Source organism: Trichosurus vulpecula, chromosome 4 (assembly GCF_011100635.1).
Source record: "Trichosurus vulpecula isolate mTriVul1 chromosome 4, mTriVul1.pri, whole genome shotgun sequence".
NCBI lineage: Eukaryota > Metazoa > Chordata > Mammalia > Diprotodontia > Phalangeridae > Trichosurus > Trichosurus vulpecula.
Genome location: NC_050576.1, coordinates 297,140,302 through 297,163,720, shown reverse-complemented (window position 1 = coordinate 297,163,720; position 23,419 = coordinate 297,140,302). Strand labels below are relative to the sequence as shown.

Genomic DNA, 23,419 nt, shown 5'->3' with positions numbered 1-23,419 from the left:
GCCAGGGTCACCTTGAGGCCATAGGAAGCCGCTGGAGCCATGCTTCTGTGGAGGAATTCCTATGCTTCAACACTTCCTTGAAAAATAAATAACCGTCTGTTAGCAAGGAGAGGACGGCCAGTGTTGCTTTTAGATTGTTGAGAGAATGTTTGCAAAAGTGCCATGGAGTTTTTACAGGCAGGGCCTCCTCCCCAGTTACGAATGCCCTCTGCCTCCTGAAATTATTTGACATCTCTCTCATCTGTTCATCTGTTTGCTTTTTTGTTGGTGTACGCTCCGGTAGAATGTCGGCCTCTTGACGGCAGAGGCCAATTTTATTTTTGCCTTTGTATCTTCTAGCACCTAGTATGGTTCCTTGCACGTAGTGAGAGCTCTGTAAATGTTTAATTGAATTGCGTTGGTTCTTCTCATTCCTAAGAGGTGACTGACCCTGCTTGCCTTCTTGAGTTGGGCCATTTCAGTGATTCTTTTACTATGAGTTAAAAGACTGTGTGCGAGCCTGGTTGTCCAATGGATAGAGCTCTGAGCCTGAAGTCAGGAAGATCTGAATTCAAATCAGGTTTTAGATACTTATGTAACATGTTCACTGAGGCAGGTAAGTGGTTGCAGTGGATAGAATGTTAGGCCTGGAATCAGGAAGATCCAAGTTCAAATTCAGCCTCAGATGATTACTAGCCAGGCGATCCTAGCCAAGTCACTCAGCCTCTGTCTACTCAGTTCACTCAACCATAAAATGGAGATGCTAACAATAATACCTATCTCCTTGGATTGTTATGAGAATCTAATGAGACAATATTTATAAAGTGTTTAGCACAGTACCTGGCTTTTAAGTAGGTACTTAATATTAATAGTATTTTAAGTAGGTACTTACTATTAAGTAGGTACTTAATAAATACTTGTTTCCTGCCTTCCTTCAATTCTGGCTTATCTATGTTGTCCTAATATACCAATCCCCAGGATTCACCTTGCATCCAGTCCCAGAATCTTGTACTAATGATTTCAGTTAGTTTATTCTGTGATTCCTAGTTCTGACTCTATGTCCCAAGGATAGTTACTCATCCCAGTCTACACTGGCATTCTGGCTCAAATCCTTAACCTAGTTTTTCTCCCCCAAACTCTGATCTGTAGAAAGCTCATGCTCTGAGATTCCATCCCCATTGTGATCATCTGTTGTATTTGGAATCAAGATGGCCTTTGTTTCCTTGATTAAATTAGGAGTCCTCGATGACCTCCTTGCCTCAGGGGAAAACCTAGTTTACATGGGTTTGAGTGACATGTTTGTGACATCAGAGGCTTTTGGACCACGTGGGTTTAAGTTGCATTTTTGTGACGATTTTAGGTCACGTGGGTGAGTTGCGTGTGTAACTCACCTTTGGCCCTGAACAGGATATATAAGCACAGAGGTTGGCTTTCTCTTTCGGAGCTCTGGGCCACTGCAGGAGTGGCACGTGACTCTGAACCAGCCTTGTCAAGCTCCCAGCTTAACTCAGATGTTGATAGTTCCTTGGTAACTATTAATTATATTTGGTCTGTTCATAAATGTATGTTTGTAATTTGTTTCTATTTGCTCTGCAGTTCAGGGTGCTGGCTTTTCCCCCTGAACTAAGTGAATGATATTTGTATGCTAGATTAAAGTAAGATTGTTAAGCCCTTAACGTTGCTTTCCTTAGTAAAGCAGATCAAAAGAACCTGGGCTTGCCCCATTCTTGTTGTTGGGCTAGTGTTGGTTTTTCACGCCCATGGCAGCTGCTAGCCAAATTGTTGAAACATCTGTCCAGGGCTGGGAGGGACCCTGGAGGCCATCTAATTCAGAGCTCTCATTTTACATATAAGGAAACTGAGTCAAGGGAGATTAAGGCATTTACCTAAGGCCATATATGAAGCGAGCCCCATAGATAGGATTTAAACCCAGGTATCCACTGATTCCATTCTTTCTGTTATGCCAATTAGATCTGAGCCCTGACGGCATATGGGGGATGCAGATTGAGCCTGTCTGTGATATCACTAGTATAGGGAAGTCCTTCTACCAATACCAGTTGGCACATTCAATGCAATTCATAGTCGTAGAGTTGCCTGAAACCTGGGAGATTAAGTGATTTTTGGATGGTATGTGTGTCTCTGGTAGTATATAGTAAAATAAAAATCTGTTGTGTGATCAGAATGCTTGTTATTTTTCTATATGTCTGGGAAACGTAGGCTGTTTTATCCCGATTGCTTCTGGAAGCTTGACAAGTTTCACTTATATTTTGTCAACAAGATGATACATGTTAAATGACAAGATAAAATTTTTATTTTAGCAGTACTTCATGAGTCCAGCATAACCATATGCCTGTGAAACCTTGGACAATTCATTCACTGTCCTTGAGTCATAGCTTCCTGACCTGTAAAGTGAGGAGCTTAGATGGTCTCTGAAAGGTCCTTTCTAGCTTCATTCTTCTGGGCTGATTGTCACGAATGAAGGATATAATCCCAGAAAGAATTTTCCATGTCTAGGTCTGCAATAGAAACTGCAACTTAGGAAGCCCTCATTAAAGAATACAGCCATTTTTCTAAAGATGTTTTAAAACCATGTGCCTCACTTATTGGGGCAATTGGATAGTGCAGTGGCTAGAGCATCAGACTGGAAGACTCATCTTCATGAGTTCAAATCCAGCCTCAGACACTTACTAGATGTGTGACCTCAGGCAAGTTACTTAACTCTGCCTCAGTTTTCTCATCTGTAAACTAAGAAGGAAATGGCAAACCACTCCAGTAGAAAGAAAACCCCAAATGGGGTCACAGAGATTTGGACATGACTGAACAACTGCCACCTTATTTAGTAAATGAGAGCAAAGCATTAGAATGTGTTCCACTGTGGCACATGCATCATGCCACGCATGGTGCAGCTGGCTTTTTTGAAGAACATTTCACAAATCTAACAGGGATGAAGAGGAAATGGCACAAAACAACACAGCCATTGTATCTGCAACAGACTTCTGGAATGACATCTGGGGTACAGATTTGTCATTTCAGAAGGGGATTGATTTTATATTGAAGATTCATTGATGAGATGTTGAGTGACTGGGCAGTACCACCATACACACATACACACATATATTCATGCGTATGTAAACATACAGATTAGGAATGTTTGAGCTAAATTTACTGCTGCAAAAATAAAAATGAGGGATGGCTGGGGTAGATGGGCATACTTTCCATTTCCACTGCCAGTGTGTTTATATAAATGTTTCCATCTTTAAGTCTCTACAAGGAGCAGAACAACTTCCGTCTTTTTATCTCTTTTCAAAACTAATTTAAATCTGAGCATTCTACCATATGTTTGTTTTAGATAAAAAACTAAATCTCTCCTAAACATAAAGGCTTCTGAAATCTGCACTGCTAATATGGGCTTTGAGTCTTATGTGGTGGTGGCAAGAGCGCCAGAGAATGCCAAAGGACCGTTCTGGGTGATTTAAAACAATAGATCTTTTAGAGGCAACTACTCTAATTGTTTTTGTTTACACTTGTGTTTAATGAAATTAAGCATTTGATGGATAGGCAGCTTAGCGCAATGGACAGAGTCCCGGATTGGGTCCTTGGAACCTTGGGATGCAAACCCCAGCTCTGTGACCTTTGCCTAATGACTTAACCATTCTTGGGCTTAATTTTCTTTCTTAAAATCTGAAGAGAGGTTGGTTTCAGTGACCTCTGAGGTTTCTTCCAGCTTTTAAATCTATGATCCTATGATCCTATGTCCTAAGAAAGTAACCTTCCCTTTAATTTCCCCTCCCCACCCCGCAAAGCACTGAAATCATTAAGAAATCATCTAACATTAAGAAAAAGAAATGATGGCTTTGGTTAAGGCCTTAAAGCATAATTGCCAGTTGGGCCATCATAGGATGAAAAAAGGGCTATATAATCCGAATTTATGTTTTTTTTTCTAAAGAAATATTTGCTTATGTATGATGAGGTACATCTTTGAGTGATATACTTTATTCATATATTGTTATATTCTCATATTGATTGTTGAATTACGTACTTCATTTGGTTAAGACTAAATGTTTGGGAAAGACCAATTCCCATACCCCCTACTCAAGAAAGGACATGTTTACTGGAAAATGTTATACTGGAACATACTATAATTTTGATCAAAATGCAATTGAATATTTCTCTGAAATAAAAATGATGTTTATATATTATCATAATTACCCTTCAAATGTAGCCTGGTATTAACTTTTATTTCTCTGCTGTGTATAAACTCAAAGTCTAAAACTGCTGTATTTTATCTTCCCTTAAGAGGGATGCTTGCCACTACTGAGACTGATGAGGACATGTACATAACAACCTCACATACTCTTTGAGAAGATATTAAATAGAATTAAAAACAGAAACAAAAACTTTAGTGCAAACTGAAGAAATACTAACCAGATATCCTGTTCTCCTTTGCACATTAGAAAATTTAAGTTAATTACTTAGTAATATTACTGATCTACCTAAGTAACAACCTGTGAAAATTAATACCTATTAAATGTTTGACCACTGAATTAATATATTTCAGTGAAACGAGTTTTCTTGCTGCTTCTTAAATATTATACCAGAAGATGATTTAGCCAAGCATATGACATAGATGGGTCTCATATCAGCATATATGATTTATAAGTGTAATTGTTTCAATAACCTATGTTTCATATCACTACACAAGAATAGATATGGGATGCTACAAACCACGAACTTCAGATGATTCATTTGACCTCCAAGCACGGTTGAGACAGATAAGTGGCTCAGTAGGTAGAGCTCTGGGCCTAAAGTTAAGAAGACCTGAGTTCAAATCCAGCCTCAGACACTTACTAGCTGTTTGACTCAGCAAGTCACTCTCCCTGTTTGTCTCAGTTTCCTCAACTGTAAAATGGGAAAAAATGATAGTACTTCTTCACAAGATTGTTATGAGGATCAAATGAGATAATAATTATAAATTGTTTAGTCCAGTGTCTGGAACATACTAAGCATTATATAAATGTTGGCTATTATTGTTATTATTTTCCCTAGGCTCTACTGAATATGGATCAAGTAATCAGGATGCATCTATTAGGGACCTACTATGTGCCAGACACTGAGGATATAAATGCACAAAAGAAAAACTAAACAAGCCTTGCTCACAAAATCTGAGGAAGAAAACAAGTTCCCCTTTATATAAGTATATAATTATACGTAGCATTTATAAGTGCATATAGCATGAATAAAAGTTCATAAGTACAAACATATACAGAGTAGTTAACTACAAGATTGTTTGGAAGTGAGAAAACTAGCATATGGGGGATTAGGAAAAGGAAGAAGACAGTATTTGAATATCCCTTAAAAGACTCTCAGAGGTGGAAGCAAGGAGAGAGTCCATTTCAGGAATATATGTGTGTGTGTGTGTGTGTGTGTGTGTATGTATATGTATATATATATACACAAACACAGAGGGTTTGAGGAATAGAGAGAAAACCAGTTTGCTTGGTTTGCAGAATGGAAGAGGGTGCAGTTGAAGAAATATATAATGAGTAATATGGAGGGAAAGCTGGATTGGGGCTAAACTGAAGAATTAATTTTATTCTAGAGGCAATGGAAAAGAGACAAGTCTTTATAATTTATCTTTGAGGCAAAGCTCACTGGAGTTTTTGAAAAGGGGAGTTACATGGTCAAATCATGGCATAAGGAACATTTCACTTATAGATAAAAAGGTCCTCAGTTCCAGCACCACTCAGGCTAATAAAGCATTGCCTCTAGGAGAGAGTTCATTTACAAAGATGTCCTGCTGGAGCTAATAAAAAGTCAAAATCTCTTCTTTTCTTGTGGATCTTGTGGATCCCCAGAAACCTTCTCATTTCTCACAACTTATAGGACTGTCCTGGGTGGTGTCCCCCTTCAAGGAGAAAGATTGCTAGGGAGTAAAAAAGTAATTTGCTAATGACCTAATGCTTATGTCCTAAGTCCATTATAGAGTGACAGGAAAGAAATAGGTCTGGTTGTTCCTCCACATCACAATTTCCTGATGTACTTATCCCTTTTCCTCGCCATATCTCAGTCTGGTGATGGCTCTTCCCTTCTTTTGTGATCTCTGGTTCAGTCTATGTGTCTCTCTGTTGATCTGTGTTTCCATCTGGCTCTCCTTTCTTAGCAGAGACGTGGCTCTATGGATCGAGGCAGAAAAGTACTGAGTAGCTCATTTGTCATATTTCTTTCTCTGATTGTGAGTTCCTTGAGGTCAGGGGCTGTTTTTGCCTCTCTTTGTCTCACCAGCACAATGCTTGGCAATATAGGAAGTACTTAACAAAAGTTCCTTGACTTGAATTTCTCTTTTGTTTTTGTCATTCATTCATTGTATCTTATTTTTATTGCCATATTTACATCACCTTCTCACTCCCTTGCCCAATGAGCCATCCCTTGTACAAAAATGACTTTAAAAAAAGTCTCCCTACCTTGGGTCTAAGTTTTAATATTATAATTACATAGTGTTCAGTTCCATTTTTTGTTTGTTCTGTTTGTATTCTTGTAGTCATTGCCAAATTATTTTCCTGGTTCTGTTTACTTCATTCCATTCATGTAAATCTTACCTGGCTTCTCCGAATTGTTTTTGTTCATGGTTCCTTATAGTGTAGTGATTTTCCCTTCCATTCACGTACGATAATTTGTTTAACGTTTCCCAGTCAATGGGCATCTACTTCCAGCTTCTTTTAAAAGCTTAGTTATTTGCACAGTGTGTGACTCAACCTTGAACTTTTCGTCATTTCTAGTAAGTCAGCGAATAAACATTTTTAAGCACCTGCTATGTGTTAGACACTGTTCTAAGTGCTGGGAATACAAAGAAAGGCGAAAAGATAGTCTCTGACCTCAAGGAGTTCACAATCTAATGTGAGCTCATTAAAAGACACTGCAAAGGAAGGAAGGGAAGGGTTCAGGTGGTGTAATGAAGGCCTGCAGTCTGGTGGAAAGTGATGCAATGCCTGCCCTGGGCCCCTTCCTTTAGTGGAGGATCTTGTTGAAGCACCGCAATGTCCACTCTCCACCCTCTCTGATCAGAGGGATGGAGGGCACACAGGGGCACAGGTACTGAGGGGATATGAGTTTCAGAATTGATGTAATCTTGCAGAAAGATGAGTCTCTGGAGAGAATAATTAAGAATAATTAAGGCCTCATCATTAGGGAAGAGAGAAATTCACATTTTGGGGGAGAATTCATATCCTATCCCCTAACAATACAACAAAGGAGAAATCTTTGCCAACCTCCTCCTATGGCAAGCCCGTGTGAGTTTTTTAGTAAATAATATCGTTACATTGGTTTTCTTGGTGCTGAGAAAACCTGAAAGATGAGATTACAGGCAGATCCCACCCAATGTGACTGATTCTGTGAACACATAACCTTAGATGAATTAATGTTATAGGAAGCAATTAGTCCCATGAGAAAAATGTTTTAATTTTTACTTTGGGCATTCAGCCGAATGAAAATAAGTGGGTTTTGGTTATGATATTTTGATGATATCATGTCAAAACAACTTCAGTTGGGGCAGCATTATATGAGATGTACCTTCATTATTCTTCTGGTTCAGAGAAAATATGTGTGCATGCGTGTTTTTCTCTCTGGAACAACTGGATCAAGTTTAAGCTTTGACCCAGATACTGAATTTCTGTCTCTTACAGTCAGCTCAGTGCTTTTCATTGATGGCTGATCTGAATTGTTAAATTTGTAATCAAGTTCCTTTTGATCATTAAATTGATTTTCTGGGATTTCTGGGGAAGAATAATCATTCCGGAGTGATTTTAGTATTGTTCTAGTATTGTACTTCAGAACTTTAAGAATCTCTGATTTTGTTGATGTGGGCACTCGCCCCATTGACACAGATGATAATTCCTCAGAAACTTAGTTGCAGGTCTCTGAGGGTTTCTGCAGCTTAAAAATAATCACAAAATCACACTGAGGTCAACCTTGAACGTATGTAAGGGTGGTCTTCAGATGAAAGATCTGTGGTCTATTGCCAGGCCCCTACTTAAGCCTTTCCAGCTTGGTAGGACTTTCCAGGGCTCATGTTCCATTGGCATGGCTTGGCAGAATTCAGAATCCTTGCCTTGATACAATACAACATTTATCTTGGGTGGAGAGATTTTGGTATTGCTTGAAAATATTTGCGCTCATCAATAATGCATACGACAATCTTCAAACAAGGTGTTGCTTATAACAGGCAGCAGGATAGCTATGCCTTTATGACATAAGATGGGTAAAAATAAGGAATTGTGCCATCTGAGTTGCTGGTACAGATTTATTATGATATTCATTGGTAGATAGGGCTGGAAAGAACGATAGAGATTCCTTTTGCAGATGAAGCTGAGGGCTGGAAACATGAATTGTCTTACTCGGGGTATATTACTTTAGTTAGGCAGGGAGCTGATACTAGAACCTGTCTCCTGACTCTTAATCATAGTATCATCAATTAAAAGCTCAGAGGGATGTTAGAGGTCATCAAGGCCAACTCTCTCATTTTACACATGAAGAAACTGAGGTCAAGAAAGCTTAAACACTTGGCTTACAGTCCCATAACTAGTAAGTTGTCCAGCTGGAGCTTCAATTCAGCCAGATTGCCATGCCTAAAATCCATGTAAAATAATTCAAGAAACTCATCAGAAGAAGAGAGTGCCAGGCGCCATTCACATCCCTCTGATACTGTGACAGATCATTTTGGGGGTGGATGTGCCTTAACACAAACCTACCCTTGAAGAATTTCCCCATAACTAGTACGTGACTCGAGATTTTAGACCAGGTGTTCCTAATTCAAAGTCCAGCTCTCTATCCACTGGGCCACCTGGCTGCCATTATTCTTTAATTCTCTTCAACATGCACTGCCATCACTAGAATCCATGGAAAAAGTGCATGATCACAGCAGCCTGCATGTGCTCCTAGGTCCTCAAAATAGCAAATAAAAATTTACTTAACATACTTTAATCAATAGTAATGTGCATTCCTACAAATATAGCCATCAAGTAGGAATATAGATTGGAACTGCGATTTCTTTCATTGGTATAGGGAATTCTCAGGTGAGGAAATTCTTTTTACCAATGCAAGTATGCAAATTATAGTCATGGAGGGTTTCCTAAAGCTCTCAGAGGTTAAAGGATTTACCCAAGGTCATCCAACCAGTATGTGTCAAAAGGATTTGAATGGAGGCTTTCCTGGCTTAGAGGCCATCTCTGTATCCACTAAGCCATGCCACCTCTCAGAAAGGGCATAGTGATGCATTTGTGCAAAGTGAAGGACGAAGGCACCATGTTTCCCCTTGCTAGAAAGGACCAAGCCTTTTAGATAAAATGATTTGTCTGCTGAAGTAATAATCAATTTATGTAACACTGTACTTAGCAGTTAGTTTATTTATTAACTCACCTGAGCCTCTCGTTAACCTAGGATCATAGGGTGAACACTTTGAAACCAGAATTCACAAAGTTCCCTAGGTTTGTGTCTGTGTAATTTTGCGTGTTGAAAATAACCCCACCACTCTACCACACTTGCATGGGGAAGCAAATAAGGATCATTGCCTCTATGTGGTGCCGACATTGGCTTATTGGTATTGTGAACTCCAGCTTGTGTAGCAAATTAATAGCATGACCTCTGTAGGAAACGCCTGGGTGGTCTTTCAAGGTACCTTCAAGTAGTTTGATTTCAGTTATCTAGGGTGAGGTCACAAAGGCTTGGACAGCTGGGGCTAGTTCCACATCCCAGGCAGATGATCACAGCTTCTTTTCCAAAAGCAGAAGGCAAAAGGTGCTGAAGGTCAAAGCTGCCCCTTTGAGACTCCAGGAGCATTCATGGTTCAAAGCGACTGAGGTCAAAAAACAAAGTGGCAAAAAGTTAGGAAGTGTCTCCATAACTGAGAGATCTTTGCTTTCTCTTGGTACCCCTCTCCTTTAGGTGTTCTTGAATGAGCCTGGCTTGTCCAGCTGGGGCTTCAGTTCAGTCAGGTTGCCATGCCTAAAATCCATGTAAAATAATTCAAGGAGCTCAGTCTCCTGCATCAGAACAAGAGCCATTCACATCCCTCTGATACTGTGACAAAGATCATTTTGGGGGTGGATGTGCCTTAACACAAACCTGCCCTTGAAGAATTTCCCCAAGTAGTGGGAGCAGCCCCTTAAGACTGCCACTTCTTTTCCAGTCTGGACAGGGATTATAAACAATCCACTAAAAGAGAGTAATTGAAGGCATCAGGAGCAGCTGATAAATCATACAGCTTTGTGTGCCAAGCTTGCCTGAAATAGGCTTGTGGATGGTTTTCATCTCTCTGCTAGGTCTTGGTGATTTGAATTTAGGACTTTGATGTTGTCAGTAATTGTTTGCAACTGCTGAACCAGGCCCTGAAGGGGTTACTGATTTCTTCTTCTCTCATCTAACTGAGAGTAGAAAGGGGGTGGTGTGGAGGGGTGGGCACTTTTGCTTTTTTCAGTTCACCAAAAGATGGGCCCTAAATGGAAGAGGAAGTTGTGAACCCCACAAACATAAGCATTCTGTTTGGGGGAACAGACCACCCAACATTTCTTTGTTTCACAAAGCTTAGTGATTCCTGCCATGTAAGGGACCACCCCCAAATCAGTCTACGCTGAGATGAAGAAAAGCTCCTAACTTTCTAAAACTACATAATAGGATACACATTAAGATACACTCCCATGCTTCTTAAAGGACCCTAAAACAGAAAGAAGGAGAAAAGTCATTCCACTGGGGTGAACAGCATTTTTATCAAACTTTCATCACATTTTCACAGACCATAAATGCCTCTTCTGAAAAAGTAGTTTAACTGGTTTATTCATTCAGTGATTAGGGAATGCTGAAGGTTGTGTTCTTGTAAGCAATACCTATTCACTACCTTTAGAAACAGTTGTTACCTATAGCAGATTAAAACTGCTACATTTGGAGGCTCTTTTACCCAGCTGTCCTCATTTCCTCCTTTCTTGCTGTCCCTCCAGCAGACTCCCTCATCGAAATCCATGTGGAGCTCACTGTCTTCAGACCAGTGTATTTGTTTTCTGCCTCCCTGCTGGGTCATATTCCTTCCTTTCAATTCATGCTGCCTGAAGCCTTCTCACATATACTCTACCATACTATAACCATTCTATCATGCTAGGAATTTAATTTAGCACATGTATATATTCTTTTTGTATTTATTGTATGTGTAGATAATTTGCTATTCTTGTTATGTTTCATGTATCTTTATCTGTGTTTGGATCTGTCTTGGCTGTTCTTAGAATTGGCATTTCCTAAGGGAAAGGTCTTTCACTTGCCGAGCCCACACCCTATTCTACTAACTTGATAGAGCACTCAGTGTAACACTGATTAAATTCAGCAAACCCTGGTTAAGCATCAACTAGGATGCAAGGGACTTGGTAGGACCTACAGATATTTAAGCAATCCCTGCCCCCAGGGAGCACCTACTTTTCACGCAGTGTTTACTTGACCCAGATGGCTCTAGGGGAGAAAGTGAGGCTGATTACCTTGTCTGACCCTCCCTCACTTAAATCCAATTCACTTGCAAGTCATGGCATCACCTTCCAGATGTCATGGTCCTCTTCCAGAACAAAGGACAAACCACAATAACAACTTGGTACAGAAAGGCAATAACTTTCATGTCATGTTTAAATCGCCACTAGACTCCAGTTTAAGAAGTTTTAGAATGGTATCATTAGACACTATTTTATTCATGGAACATTTAAAGATTTAATTTCTATATTTAAAAAAAAAGTCTTCTTCAACTGAAGGCACATATCCTTGAGATCATTACAACAATATATTTTGAAATGGATCTGTGACTGTTTTCAGAGAAAAATCACAACTCCTGATAGAAATCCCAGGAAGTGGTACTGTACCATAAAGCTTCCCCCACCCCTACCCTAAAGTTGTTTGTTTTTTAATGGTGTTTTAGAGTACATCCCATTTATTCACATACATCATCTTGTGGTTAATGAGTATATTGACAGTAGTTTTTCATTTTAACTGCTACGAGATATAGGCATCAGGAAAATTGTTGTATGAATATGAAGTAAAGAGAAGTGGTACAAAATATTGGTTTATTTGAAATCGTTTGCTCCTCGTAAAGCCTATGTTCCCTGATGAAGAAATATTTGAGCATGGTGTTTGGACAGCTAATTCTGCTAAGATTTCAGTTCATTTCTTTTGTGTGGTTTTTCCATTACACTGCCCTCAAGTATGCCACAGCTGCTGCATTCATCACAAGTGAGGCGCCAAACTGGGTCAGGAACTCCTGCAGAGTAAGTGATCTCTTATCGGTACTTTGACATAAATTGTACTCTTATTGATATCACCATCAGTGTTTTATGGATCTCCAGATTTCAGTGCACTGGGGCTGCTTAGGCACCAGTTGAAAAGTCCCATCTGAAGCCCATTAAGACTACAAACAAGGAAAATCGAGTGTTGTCCTCCAAAATAAATCTTGTACCATTTTCACAAGACTTTTTTTTGGATATCTCTTTTATTCTTATTTAAGTGTTGACAGTGGTCATAAGAAAAAGGAATGCTTGGAGACAAGAAAGTCATCAATAGTGAAAAGTGACTTTAGCGCAAACCCAGCAAACATATATGGCAGGGTCATCTTGGCCCATGTCCTTGTCCCATAGCTCCTTTAGCTGTTGCTTCCCAAGCAACTGAGTTATTACTTCTACTTTCCTCAAATCTTCTCTCCTACTGGCTTTCCAACTCTCCTCCTCTTCTGCAGAGGCCACACTGAGCTGGAAGATGACCGAAAAGCTGCCACACCCAGTTGCCTTTGTAATCCTGTGGATCTTATTTTATGCATTAAAGAACATTATTTTGAGAAATCAATTCCAAGAGCCTCTTTCTATACCTTCAACCTCTTAAGAATTCTATTCAGTATTTTACAATGTCAACCACCTCTTCAGATTCTATTTTTTTCCTTGTATTCTGTGACAGTGTAAAATCTTGGCTTCCCCTTTACCTGGTCTTTCAACATTTTTGTCACCCCTACCTTTATATGTACCTGTTCCCTCTGGAAATTGGTTCAGAATTATTAAACTTATGGAAAGGAGCTTAACAATCCTCTTTTCTAACCTCATTTTACAGATGAGGAAACTGAGGCACAGGGAAATTACATGGGTTGGCTAGTGTTACTTAACCAGTTAGTGACAGACCTATGTGTAGAACACAGGTTTTCCAATTCCCAGGAGAGTACTCTGGCTTCAGTTTCAAATACTATCTCAATAAAGCCCTAATAAATCCCTAATTTAAATGAAGTCCTATATTTCTCACCAACTTTAGAGCTTATTTAATTGGATTCCTTACTACTTTATATTCAAATATCAAAGACAGAATTTCTGTAATTCTCCCCCCAAGCCATCCGCAATACCCTATTTTGTCATTTTAATGTTCACTAAACAAGTAAAGTTAAAATGACTATTTTACTTCCTCTGTCTAACTGTCTAATGTCCAGTAACTTCATTTTCTGCAGTAAAACCCAAATATGCCCATTCTCATTTGTCTCACTGCTTATACTTGCACATCTTGGCAGATCTCAAAGCTTCTTCCTACCTAAAAGGACCCTATAAATTGCCATTACCTTAAACATGACCCTTAAAGCCATCTAGTGTTTCCCATTAACCTCAGGATCAGATTCCAACTTTTCATCATTTCTTTCAAAGTTCTTTAATAGTATCCCTACTCTTCCTAACTGTTCTTATCTTCTTATTCTAATAGGAAGGGGAAGAAATGGAAACAAGAATTTATTAAACACTGACTGTGTGCCAGGCACTATGCTAAGGACTTTGGAAACATTACCTTATTTGCTGCTACAACAACCTTAGGACATAGGTGCTATTATTTTTACAGATGAGGAAATTGAGGCAAGCAGAGGTTAAGTGACTTGCCCAGGGTCCCAGAGCTACTAAGTGTCTGAGGTGGGATTTTCACTTGGGTCTTCCTGACTTCAGACCCAGTGCTCTGTGTGCTGCCTGAGTCATCCCGTATAGTTTGTCTCATGTTGCTCCTTGAACTCGATCCTCCCTTTTCCAATTCAAGGCTTCTTTTCAAGTCATCTGGAATACTTTTGACTTATAAAGAGAAGGTGCTCATCCCATATCCCTCTCCGCCTTCAAATTGTAGCCTAGCCTTTTCCAAAAAAAAAACAAAAAAACTCTTCCTTATATTAATATCAGCTTATCTTCTAACAGGCTGTGATCAGAAACATTAAGGACCATTCAGAACTGAATGAAAATGTCAGCTCTGTTTGAAAGAGGTCTATTAGTGATGCAAATGGGAGGTTATACACACTAGTTATTAACATAATGGAACCTATTAGAAGGTTCTCAATGAGATATTCAGGCTTTGAGAAATTAGGAGTTAGGCAGAGGAAAGGAGAACTAGGGTATGGATTTTCCCCAGTGGATAAAGCACAGGGTCTGGAATCTCAAAGATTGCCCTTCCTGAGTTCAAATCCAACTTCAGATACTTCGCTGCCACGAAAACCCCAAATAGGGTCACAAAGAGTCAGACACAACTGAAACAACTGAACAACAACAAGAGGTTTGTCTGGAGCAGCTAGGTGGTTCAGTGGATGCAGCACCAGGCCTGAAGTCAGGAAGGCTCATCTTCCTAAGTTCAAATCCAGCCATAGATGCTTCCTAGCAGTGTGACTCTGGGAAAGTCACTTAAACCTGTTTGCCTTAATTCCTTCATCTATAAAATGAGCTGGAGAAGGAGGTGGCAAACCACTCCAGTATGTCTACCAAGAAAACCCCAACTGGGGTCACAAAGAGTGGGACGTGACTGAAATGACCAAGCAACAACAAAAGACTTTGTTTAGGAAATCAGAACCAACCTTCCTAAAGTTGTTAAATGGTGCTAGATATTCTTGGATTTGAACAAGTCCATTAACCCATTTGGAAGAAGGCATGTTATTGGACCACAGCACAAAAGGTGTAATATGTGTAACACGTAAATAATATGGTGGAAAGATTGCTAGAGTTGGAGTCAAAAGATTTGAATCCCAGTTCTGCTGTATTGGCTTTGGGACTTGTAGATAAAGGTACTGAACCTCAATTTTCTTTTCTATAAAAGGGGATACTACCTGGCCTATCAACCTTAAGGTGATTCTGAGAATTAAATAAGGTTTATGAACCATAGAAATTTGGAGTTGAAAGGAGCCATCTACACTGAAGCCTGGTCACAGTTCCCTTCTACCACAACCCATATTCCATCCCAAAACTTCAGTGACAAAGATTTCACTGCTCCCAGAAGTGACCTATGCCACTTTTGTACAGCTCTAATTATTAAGAAGTCTTTCCTTGCATTGTGCTGAAATCAGCCTCACTATAATTTCCACCACTTGCGCTAGCTCTGCCCTTTGGAGTCAAACAGAATATCATTAATTCATCTTCCCTATGACAACTCTTCAAACATCTGCAGACAGAGATTATTTCTTCTTTTTCCCCTTTCAAAAAACATACGTACAACTCTAAGTCTGAGACCAGCGTAGAATGACTAGTTCCTGTTGTGAAAAAGTAGCAATGAATTTACAGCTTGTTTTCCTCTGGAAAAGACCAGACCATAAGGTATTAGGCATCTCAAAATTTCCTAAGGCAAATCATTGCCAATTTAAAAACTGTGACAAATGACCTTTAATTTACCATTGCAATCACTTTTCAGCTCTACTGGGATTTTGTTCCAATAAACATAGTTTTCTTATTTGGAGCCTTTGTGGTTTATTTTTTATTATTTATTTTTAAGTCACTTTTTCCCACGAGGAATTCAGTTAGCTCTACAGTAAAACCAAACTAGGTCCATCTTTCAAAGTTGCAACATTTTAAAAGTATCTCAAATTATATTCCTCAAATGAAGCTACATTATAAAATCTAAAAATTTAGGAATCAGTACAGGGATTATTAGATCAGTGTGAAACTCCTGAAAGATATGTCATTGCTCTAAAACATAATAGGAGTTTCCATTGAAAATAGAAGAATTTATATTCTAGACTTAAAGGAACTTTATTTTTTTTTAATTTTCATTTATTTAATTTTAATTTATGAAATTGAACAAGCATTTCCATAATATAGTACAATAAAAAGATGATTGCACGTGAAACTGCAAATCTATTTTGCACAATTTGCTATTCTTTTTAAATACATAGTAAAATTATCCTTTAAATTTCTTTTTTATCTTCTTTTTTCTTCCCCCACACTAGACAGTTTCTTAGATAAAAGTCTCATATCTCAAATATATAAAGAACTTTGTAAAATCTAAAATAATATGAGTCATTCCCCAGCTGATAAATGGTAAAAGGATATGAACAGGCAGTTTTTAGATAAAGAAATCAAAATAATTTACAGTCATATAAAAATGTTCTGAATCATTATTGACTAGAGAAATGTAAATTAAAACAACTTGAGATATCATTTTACACTTATCAGATTGGCTAAAATGATTGAAAGGGAAAGCAACAAATGTTGGAGGGGATTTGGAAAACTTGGGACACTTATTCATTGTTGGTGGAATTGTGAACTGATCTAACCATTTTGGAGAGCAATCTGGAATTATTCCCAGAGAGTTACTGAAATAAAGGTATTTTAAAAGTAGTATAGCAATAATATCATTTATGTAAGGCATTCTAAGAAATGGTGACACATCAAATGCATCAGGGCTGTGGGAATAAAGCTGATTATTGGTTCAGAAAGCTTATCTGTGGTTGGAAGGACACACTGGCCTTATCCCCTTTAGTCAGTTCTAAGTCTAGTTTCCAGGCAACACTAATGAATCATTATTCAGTCAATGAATAAGCATTTAATAGGAACCAACTATGTGCCACATCATGCCAGGCCCTAGGGATATAATGGAAAGACAAAATCATCCTTGCCCTTGAGAAGCTTACTTCTCAAGTTGTCATTTATTCTATTGAGGGAAATAACACGTACAAATATAAGTAAATAGAAAAATATATACAAAGTTATGGCAGCTAGGTGGTGTCATGGTGTACAGAGTGCCAGGCCTGGAGTCAGGAAGACTCATCTTCATGAGTTCAAATCCGGCCTCAGACACTTACTAGATGTGTGACCTTGGGCAAGTCACATAACCCTGTTTGTCTCAGTTGCCTCATCTGCAAAATGAGCTGGAGAAGGAAATGCCAAACTGCTTCAGCATCTTTGCCAAGAAAACCCCAAATGGGGTCATGAAGAGTTGGATGCAACTGAAACAACTAAAGGACAAAAATCCCAAAATATACCAGGTTAAATGGAAGGTAATCTTTTTTCAGACAGGAAGGTCCTACTAGCTAGGGTGATACAGAAGACTTCACTAAAGAGTGGCACTTGAACTGAGCTTTTCCAGAAACTAGGAACTCTAAGAGGCAGAGATAAAAAGAAAGTCCATGGAGACCTCCAGGGACAGGAAATGGCATGTTGTGTGATAAACAGTGAGTGAGTCTGTTTGGTGGGACCATAGAGTGTGTTAAGGGGAGTAATGTGTGTTAAGTCTTAACAAAGGTAGGTTGGAGTCAGACCATGAAGGGTGAACAAGAATTATGTCTGTGTTATCCTAGAGTCAGGAGGGAGACACAGGTTCTCTGAGCAGAAGAATGACAAGGTCAGAAATGTGCTTTAGGAATGTCCTATCTATCGGCACCTAAGAGGAGGATGTATTTGAGAGGAAATAAGATGGAGACCAATTAAGAAGCTATTGACATGGCTTATGCAGGGGGCAAACGAAGACCTGTGCTAAAGTCATTGTGGTAGGGTTTTTATTTCCTGCAGGATGACAGATGTAAGATATGATGTGGAGAAAGATTCCTTCATTCTTGGAAATTGAATGTATTTGCAGGCAAACAAGTACAAAGACTTGAGAATGACTTTGAGATTTCAAAGCCCTGATTGGAAGGAAAATGGTGCCCATGACAGAGATAGAGAAATTGGGAAGAGGGATGAGTTTAAGGGGAAAGAGAATGAATTCTGTTTTGGATAGGTTGGAAATATAGGACTGGAGTTCAGGAGAAGAGAGATAACATCTCTCTATATATTGATTTTTTAAAAATATCTGTGTAGAGATAATAATTGAAGTAATGATAGCTTATGAGATTACCAGATGGAACATACAGAGAGGAGAGAAAAGAACTCAGGACAGAGTCTAGGTCTATGCTCCCAGTCAGCTGGCAGAATATGGATGATGATCAAAAATGTTGTTCATAATTGTTTATACTAGAGTTGAAGTTGATAATCAACCTTCACTGAACTCCTTCTCCCATGTCTCCTTATGACATGGTGGTGTTGGTAAGTTAACCATGCGTTCAGACACTATGCCAGCAAAATACAAGTTCTAGCAGATACTACCAAGTTGCCAAGATTCTAAATCCCAGTAGACAATACGCTCTGCATGCCTATCACTCAACCACCAGCTTAGTCCAGGCCTGAGAAGCAAATTCCTGGAAGGCTGGTCATCAGGAGATGAAACTGGCAAGGCCACTGCAACCTGTGAAGTGATCTGGAGGTGAGGAGGTGTGATGTGTAGGGTAGGGGAAAGAGATTATAGCATGCTTTTTATGGAAGGAACCCCACAGTGAAAAAACCATAGCCCTTCTGGAAAAGAATCAGATTAAAATGTTGGTCGTTATGCTCTTGTGCATTTTAAGTAGCTTAAAAAGTAATATCAAACTACCACATGCTTGTTGCATACTGAGTTATCAGTAGCCAAGTGGTTGTTGCCTCTTCTAAGTGAAGAAAATTCTGTTATGATGTGTTTCTTGGGATTAAAAAACATCATCGTATTTATTAACTGGCCACAATACTTTCCTCATCATTTGTGAGCGTGTATCCCTCAGATTTCCTTTTAATGTTTATAAGATGTCAGCACGATAACAATGTGATAATGAACGTTATCAGTAACTGAAGAGGGATGATTTGAATCTTTGAAGCAATTTCATGGATAAAAGAAGATTGTTTTTTTTTTCCCCTCAATAATAGAGTGTCGCCTTGTGCCTGAGAATAAGATGCTTGGAGGCAAGAGTTGAAAGCAAATGTAAAGCTACCCTTTCCTTATCTTAGTCATAAAGAGAAGAAGTCATATTGTATGATACTGTACTCCACCTACATAGATTCCTTCTTGGTGTCTGAGATAATTTAGGGGCTTTTCTTTAGGGGTAGATAACCATTATTTTTCAATCACCTGACTAAAACATATGGCTCAGGATTGGGACCCAACTGTCATTGGTTTTGTTTGTACTGTTCTTACCCGTAATCTGTGCCTCACATTATTTCTGTACTGACTGTCACTTATTGTACAATTTTTTCCTGCTCCTTGAGGATGTTTCAGTCAAGGAACAAAAGGAGACCAGCACAGCCACTGCCATTTCTTAGATTTGCTTGTTTTTTTTTTTTTTGGTAGATGGGGAAAATCATGTAATGATGCGTCTAGGAATAGAAATGGAATTGGGAATAATATGAGTTTGGACTTCACATTGCTCTTTGGGGCTAGCCACTATACCCAGAGTACTATTTCAGTCAATTTCTGATTATAGGAAGAGATACACTTTATTTTCTTTTTTAACCAGATTGTGTGGTGGCCAGGGGTGGATTGGCAAAAGGAATAGAATTTGTTGGAAGCAGGGAGTTGTAAATGTTAACAAAAGGGATTTCTTCCCTAAGCCAGCTGTGCACCATGCTTTACAAGAAAAAAAAAAAGAAAAGAAAAAAGGAACGTGAAAAAATACTAATTTAAACTGCAGTAGCTTGCGAGTGTTTGGGCATGATTTTTAGAACATAGAAAAATGGGAGCATGCAATTTAACCATTATTCACAAAGCAAATTCTTAAAACAGCAAATAAAAGTTAATTTTCATGATTACGGAATGATTTCCAAAACAGCCATAAGAAAAAACATATTTCAAAGACTTCCTTTTCTGACTGCCAATTTCATATTAAGTAAATTATTTTCAGCCTAATTATAATGAAACTAGTAAAGCTACTAGCCCTGCTATGTTTGGATTTCATTTGGACTTCCTATTAGAAAGATCATCTTTCAGAATTTAATAAGTGACTTTCACATATTTAATGGTAGAATCTTTCATTAAATTAAAAAGGAATCAGAGTATTTTTAAAGGACTATCTTATTTTTCTCATCAGTTTTGCTAAGCTTTATTAAAAAGACAAGCAAAAATTAAAGCAATCCCCTTTGCTTATTTAAAAAGACATAAACACTGAATCCAGCCAAAATCATATTTCCACGTGTGTAACATATACACCCTATGGGTTCTGAAAGTACAATATAGTGGTAACTTGCAATAGCATCTTTCTTTGTTTCCACCTCTACCTAAATTGCAAATTATACGACACTATTCAAATTGTTCACTGTACGATCATCCTCTTTAATATTTATATTTATTTCATAAGTCCATTTTACATTGTGTAGTGTCAGTTTTTGTATCACCCAGACAACAGTGTTGTCTTGAGTTCTGCTTTAGGCAATTTGTTAATATAGATAGGAAAAGATAAACATTCCACCATTCTGGTACCATGTGTCACCATATAATAAATGACACAATGTCATCAAATTGAATAATTTACAAGCAGCTCTAGAACTTGAATACTTTTACACAGAAGAATGTGGTAAGTCCTTTTAATTAAATTGCACTGTGCCATGTGCTTTTTCCCTGAGGTTCTTTTGACCTTTCACCTCTTATTTTGTCTTGCAGGCACACCACTGTTAGTAAGGAGGAGCAGTGACCCAACGCTGGGCCCACCTGCTGACTCTCATCCAGGTGCTTCACACCCCAGTGACCAGAATCTGAAACCTGTTGTACCAGTAAGTGTCCTGCAGTTTCCATTTTTTATAGAAAAGGTTACAGACCAGTTAGCTTATTTGATAATAAGCGTGTGTGTGTGTGTGTGTGTGTGTGTGTGTGTGTGTGGACACACACAGGTATTTTTATATGTTTGTGTATATACATACACACACGTATACATTACATATATATAAGGTCTCCTTTGCTCCTTGCTCCCTACTGCCTAGGAAATAAACACGTGCATATATGTGTGTGTATGAAACATACACTCCACATTCTTTTTAAGTGCATCTTATAAAATAACAGAGAAAATTTCATTTTCCTTTTTGTACCTTCTTTTTCACAAAAATTAGCCTGAATATTATGGCATTTTCATGACATTTTTGGACATGCCATGGATCTTTAGACTGTCAGAAATTAAATGCTTGGGGTGTCATTAGTAGATGGACACATTTACAACGATGTCCAGTAATGACATTTACAAGTCATTAAAGTTAACCAGAAACAATAATTTTACAGAGTTTCCGGGGTTACTATCGTGTAAAACTGTTTCAAAGAATGCCTTCCCTAAGATAGAAAAGTGACCATTTATTACTTAGGTGAAAGATTTTAGCGTGTTTAGCCCAAAGGGAAGTGAAAAAGTGACAGATAAGAATATATACTTCAGGAAATCCACTCATTATCAATTTTCCATTCTGGTCACTTTTTCCCTCGCCTTATAGGAACCATTTTTTGAAATTTTTTTATGTTGTTTTTAATTTATGAAATAAAACAAGCATTTCCATAATGTAGTATAATAAAAATGATGATTGCACAAAAATGCAAATATGTTATGTACAACTTGCTATTCATTTAAATGTGTAATAAAATTATCATGCAAATTTCTTTCATTTTCCTTTTATTCCCTTCCCCCCCAACTCTAGATATGGCTACCATTAGACATAAATATGTATATATCTGTAAGATCATTTTGTACGTACTTGTATTTATCAGTTCTTTCTCTGGATGCAGATAGCATCTTCCTTCATATGTCCTTTGTAGTTAATTTGGGTATTTATAATAGTCAAAATGACTTATTTGCTCAAAGTTATTCTTAAAACAATATTGCTATTACTATATACAAAATTCTCTTGATTCTTCTCGTTTCAGTCTTCCTTATTTCATGCAGGTCTCCCCATGTTTCTCTAAAATCAATGAGCTCATCATTTCTTATAGCACAGTAGTGTTCTGTCACAATCATGATCCACAACTTGTTCTGCTATTCTTATATTAATTATATTATCTTATATTGTATTATATTATATCATATATTATATTGTCTTATATTATATTATTCTTTATCAAATTATGTTTATTATATAACCTTTCTTATGGAAAAAGAGTTTTGATCTTTGATATTCAATCAAATCGACCAGTGCATGTCATTAATGGCATTAAAGGCAGGGCAAGAGGGTGACTGTGTATATATTTTAAATGAAAACATCACAGTGTGATAGCCTCAATGGTCTAGGTTTCTAAGGTGGAACCAACCACAAATAACTAGGCAAGTCACAACACACCACTACTGTGTATTAATTGTTAAAAGAGCAGAATGGGGGGAGGGGGAGTGGTAGGGAAGTTTCAAAGATTCTATCTGTGTTGACTTTTTCCTTCATGGGGATTATATATGGCTGTACAAAGCCCCTGGGCCTTCAAGTATAGAGGCATGAGTTTTAGTCCTGCTTCTGCAAACTAGTTATGTGATTCTAGATATGTAATTCATCTCACCTTAGATAGTCCCATTTTTTTTCATCTGTCAACCAAAGGCCCTGGACTAGGTCTTGAAAGGGACCATCCAGATCCAGCATTCTGTGATGATAACAGTTACTCTGATTTCCATAACATTTAAGATTCACACAGTACTTTCTCCTCAACAGCCCTGTGAAGTTATTGAGACAGGAGTGCACTGTCTCCCTAAAGCAACATGGTTGAATTCCTTTTGATGACACCTATCTCCAGAAAGTCTTACTCTGGGATTCTGAGCTCCTTCCTCCCTACTCCTTAGGCAAAGAGCATGAAGTAGAGGCCTTCTAACAAATGTCCATCTTCACAAAAGAAACACAGAGACATATACCATGAGAAGAGATGAGACCATCTCTATTTTGTGTCAAAAGGAAGGTGTTGGGAGTAGGAGGGTAAGCAAGAAAAAAAAATGCATTTGTGAAGCCTACAAGGGAGAGAAGGGAAATACTTGGGAGTCCATTTGACACAACCTTTCCCCTAGAGATCCCCACATAGCTTCATTTACACACCATTCGGACAATGTAAGATTTATGTTCATTCTTTCAGCCCATAAACATCAGTTAAATGCCTACTGAATAAGCATGGTATTAGGTTGGGGGTGGTGGGGCATACATTTGATAAGACACAGTCCCTGCATTCATGAAACTTACTGTCTCTTTAAGAGATAAGACACAACCACCAATAAATATAATACATAATATTAAATGATAGGGTCTTTAGAGAATTGCAGAATGCTGTGTGCAAAGTCCACTCGGGGAAGGTAGTTATCAAGGCTGGAAAAGGCGTGGTCTGTAGGGGCTAACAAGGAATCAGGGAAGATTTCATGGATGTGTTTAAAGCCAGTGAATTGATT

General features: G+C 38.3%; 1 protein-coding gene across 2 annotated transcripts in view; it reads left to right on the top strand.

Moving 5' to 3' along the window:
- Positions 1 to 23,419, top strand: part of PARD3B (par-3 family cell polarity regulator beta) — a 1,291,066-nt gene that overhangs the window by 570,142 nt on the left and 697,505 nt on the right. For both annotated transcript variants that reach the window (XM_036754801.1, XM_036754802.1), the window contains exon 4: positions 20,695 to 20,804. In XM_036754801.1, coding sequence (XP_036610696.1) covers positions 20,695 to 20,804 — 110 coding nt within the window. The remainder of the gene's footprint in view (positions 1 to 20,694; positions 20,805 to 23,419) is intronic.